The sequence below is a fragment of the Loxodonta africana genome, unplaced genomic scaffold (assembly GCF_030014295.1).
Source record: "Loxodonta africana isolate mLoxAfr1 unplaced genomic scaffold, mLoxAfr1.hap2 scaffold_29, whole genome shotgun sequence".
Taxonomy (NCBI): Eukaryota; Metazoa; Chordata; class Mammalia; order Proboscidea; family Elephantidae; genus Loxodonta; species Loxodonta africana.
This window is the reverse complement of record NW_026975011.1, coordinates 3,187,047-3,191,107: the sequence shown is the minus strand read 5'-3', so window position 1 is coordinate 3,191,107 and position 4,061 is coordinate 3,187,047. Positions and strand designations below refer to the sequence as shown.

The following is a 4,061-nucleotide window of genomic DNA, read 5'->3' as shown; positions in this document are numbered from 1 at the left end:
ACAATCCATGTCCAAATAATTGCTACAGGGAATATTGTGCTAAATAATTGATACATTTCAAATTCCAGCCTCTTCAAATTTAAGGATTCATGAAGATTGGACAACCTCTGAGGCAGGAGGGACTGAGCTTCTAATAGTGGAACATCATAATATTTAGTGAGATATTCCTGAAGAGGGGTTAATTTTGGTGCTATACAGATCATATTGTAAAGGTACTCACCACAAATAGTACCAACTCTAAGTACTGATTCTATGTAAATTTATTTATTTAGAGTTTATCTTCACCACCAGAGAATAAGTTTCTTGAGAGCAGAAATAATTTCCTTCATTGTCATTGCTGACTTCAGTGCCAAGCACTGTCATATTCTAAAAAAGGATTAACTGTTGGGTCTCTGACTGTTCTTCTCTATAGAAGATCCACTAACATTTAGAGATTTAAAAAAAAAAACAGTGCCTTTGAGTCGATTCTGACTCACAGCGACCCCATAGGACAGAGTAGAACTGCCCCATAGAGTTTCCAAGGGTCGCCTGGTGGATTCGAACTGCTGACCGTCTGGTTAGCAGCCGTAGCACTTAACCACTATGCCACCAGGGTTTCCACATTTAGAGATAGAACCTCTTATTTGTAGGTCCAATCCAGTCATCTGAGAAGTAGAATTGTTGAGAGAATTGGGATATTTGGAAGAGAAACCCAGTAAAAACAAACCTACTGCTGTCGAGTCAATTCCTACTCATAGCGACCCTATAAGACAGAGTAGAACTGCCCCACAGAGTTTCCAAAGAGTGCCTGGCAGATTCGAACTGCCGACCCTTTGGTTAGCAGCTATAGTACTTAACCACTATGGCACCCAGTAGACATTTCTAAATGTTTATTAAGTACAAACCACTGTAGAAGATTAATAGTGAAGAAGTGCTCCATTACCTAATGGGTATACTAATAATTGTGTTCATGATTTCATTACAGGTCTTTTTCTACTGAGCTCCCATCTCTGAAACAGGTCTTGTAGAAGAGTAATTGGGACACAGTAACAATGTAACAGATCTTGTCCTCCTGGGACTTACTCAGGATCCTGAGGGCCAAAAAGCGTTATTTGTCATGTTTTTGCTCATCTACATTGTAATGATGGTGGGCAACTTGCTCATTGTCATGACTGCTATTGTCAGCCCCTCCCTGGATTCCCCCATGTACTTCTTCGTTGCCTGTCACTCATGGATGCTGTTTTTTCCACTGCTGTTTCCCCTAAAATGATTGTAGACTTACTCTGTGATAAAAAGACTATTTCCTTCCCAGCTTGCATGGGCCAGCACTTTATAGAACATTTATTTGGTGGTGCTGAGGTCTTTCTTCTGGTGGCAATGGCCTATGACTGCTATGTTGCCATCTGTAAGCCACTGCATTACTTGATCATCATGAATCAACAGGTTTGCATTCTGTTGCTGGTGGTGGCCTGGGTTGGAGGTTTTTTGCACTCTGTGGTTCAACTTCTCTTTGTGTACAGCCTCCCGTTCTGTGGGCCCAACGTCATTGATCACTTCATGTGTGACATGTACCCGTTGTTGGAACTTGCTTGCTCTGACACCTGTTTTATAGGGCTCACTGTTGTTGCCAATGGTGGAGCCATCTGTATGCTAATTTTTATCCTTCTACTAATCTCCTATGGGGTCCTCCTAAGCTCCCTGAAGACTCACAGTCAGGAAGGGAGATGCAAAGCCCTGTCTACCTGCAACTCTCACATCACAGTAGTTGTCCTCTTTTTTGTTCCCTCTATTTTCTTGTATGTTAGAGCTGTTTCCAACTTTCCTGTTGACAAATCTATGACTGCAGTCTTCACGCTTATCACTCCAATGTTGAATCCTCTTATATACAGCTTGAGAAATTCTGAGATGAAAAATGCTATGAAAAAAAAATCTGGAATAGAAAATTAACCACAGGTAGACTAAGAATATGCTTCCACACTGAAAATATTATTGCTAATGCTAAAGCAAGAAATAGGAAATAAATTATCACAATGACTGCTTTAGTCAGTTCTATGGATTCTCTAGGTATACTTCTCTTTATTGATACAAAAAAAAAAAAAAAGGCATCCAAAATGTAGAATAAATTATTCTTCTAGGTTAGAATTAACCTAATAGAGTCATTCTGGAGGCTGGATGAACGGCATAGGTATTTTTCTTCTTATAAACAAAAATAAAACTAAGCTCACATTGCAAATTTATTTTTCTGAGTATATACTGAAACAGGACTTAGAAGAATTTTTTTTTCCTTCTCTTTTAAAAAGAGTAAAACAAGTTACTTTAGAAATTTTTCTATCACTGAATTTAATGAGAAAACATTTTGGCTAACACTTAGAACAAATTTCTGAGGCCAAGAGAGTGATGTAAAATTTTACTGTTCATTATCCTCTTAGCACAACAGCTTTTTTTAGCTGTACTTTGCATTTTGTGTTTAAAATTACTTCTGTAGTTCTGGCCAATGTCCATGTATTTTTAATTCTGCATATTTAAGTAGGACATGATATTGTGTTTTGTCTGAGACACCATGAGTGAGTAATTTTGATAGATGGGATGTGGTTGATGAAGAAAACTCATTTTAGTTCTTGATTAGAGGACAGATACTGTTTCAATTTGGGTATGAAAATCGCAATCTAAGTTATAAACATATTTTGCACATTCCTCATTAGTTATTATGTGCATTTTTTTTTTGCAGTTCTTAAAAGAGTAGGTAGAGCTTCTGATTTTGTCTCCATAAAATTGAAGATACGGAAAGAAATGTGTTATGTCGCATAAACAGCATGTTCCCTAAAAGTTGTATTAAACTTAAATGCTTTTTACTTAAAGACTTAGTAATGATTTGTTTTGGCAAAAACAAAATTTTGTTTTTTCAACTTTACGTAAAAAAATAAGTTTTTCTCAGTCTACAGCCCGTCCAGGGACATCCCAAAGCCAGAAAGCAGGCAGAATTTTCTCAGTGTAACATGGATCTTTATCTATGCTTAACAAGAGTTTACTTTTCTGACTAAAAGAAAGATTTTAGAATTTTTCTTATTTTTAAATTTTACTGTGTAATTTTTCATGTGTATCCAACAACATATGCAATTGTTTGTAAATCTTGTAGCCTCTTACCTAGAATATTACCAATATCATTGAAACTGCCTGATTTCACTTCTCTGATGCCATTTCTCCACCCCTTCTCAGAAGTAATTCAATTCCTAGTTTTTTAATCATAGCTAAAAATAGTTTAACTATGAATGTATATATCCTTAATGTATATTTAGATTTCTTATTCCTTACTTTTATTAAAATTACATCATGTAGCTCATAGTTTTCTTAATCTTAACTTATATCACTCAATGTTTACTATTTAATATTTGATTATATATCTGCATGTCGCTCTTGTCCAATTATTTTTTCTGCTATATATTATTTAATTGTTTGAATATACCATAGGTTATGTATCCATCCCTGGTCAGTGCTTGTACAGATTGTTTCCAGTTATTGTTATCATAAGCAGTGTCATTGTGGATATTCTAAAAGAAATTATTTTGTGTTAAAAAGGGCACTTACATGTTCACTTTTACAGATGGTTGCAATTTTTTCCTGAAGTGGTATCCTCAGTTATACTCCTGCCACCAGAGTTGAACAGTTCCATTACTCTGTATACTTACCAACACCAGATATTGTAGATGCTTGATATTTTGGTCATTCAATGGGTATAAAGCTGTGATTTCACTGTGGTTTTAATTTTCATTTCTTATTTCTATTGAAGTTGAGCATGTTTTCATGTTTATTAGATGTCACTGTGTTCCCCTCTTCTATGACATATACTTATTCTTGCCTTTTGCCAGTTTTTCAATTGGATTGTCTTTCTGTTATTAAATTGTTTATGTATCCTGTGTACTAATTCTTAAATTTCAGTTAAAAGTAGTACAAAAGTCTTTTCCCTGTTTGTGTTTTTTCTTTTTACACTTTTATAATTTCATTTGAAAATACTTCTTAACGTAGTTAAATTTCTCAATCTTTATGTATTAGGTTAACACTTCTATGTCTTACTTAAGATGTCC

General features: G+C 35.2%; 1 protein-coding gene across 1 annotated transcript; it reads left to right on the top strand.

The window, feature by feature from the left end:
- Positions 1-584: 584 nt before the first annotated feature.
- LOC135229413 (olfactory receptor 4A5-like) lies at positions 585-3,008 on the top strand. Its single transcript, XM_064279004.1, has one exon. It carries the CDS (start codon positions 1,210-1,212, stop codon positions 1,924-1,926), a length of 717 nt encoding a protein of 238 aa, XP_064135074.1. The 5' UTR covers positions 585-1,209; the 3' UTR covers positions 1,927-3,008.
- The last annotated feature ends 1,053 nt before the right edge of the window (positions 3,009-4,061 follow it).

What these genes read in the sequence shown, in the direction of transcription:
- LOC135229413 (XM_064279004.1), top strand. Translation starts at nt 1,210, where the DNA reads ATGGATGCTGTTTTTTCCACTGCTGTTTCCCCTAAAATGATTGTAGAC.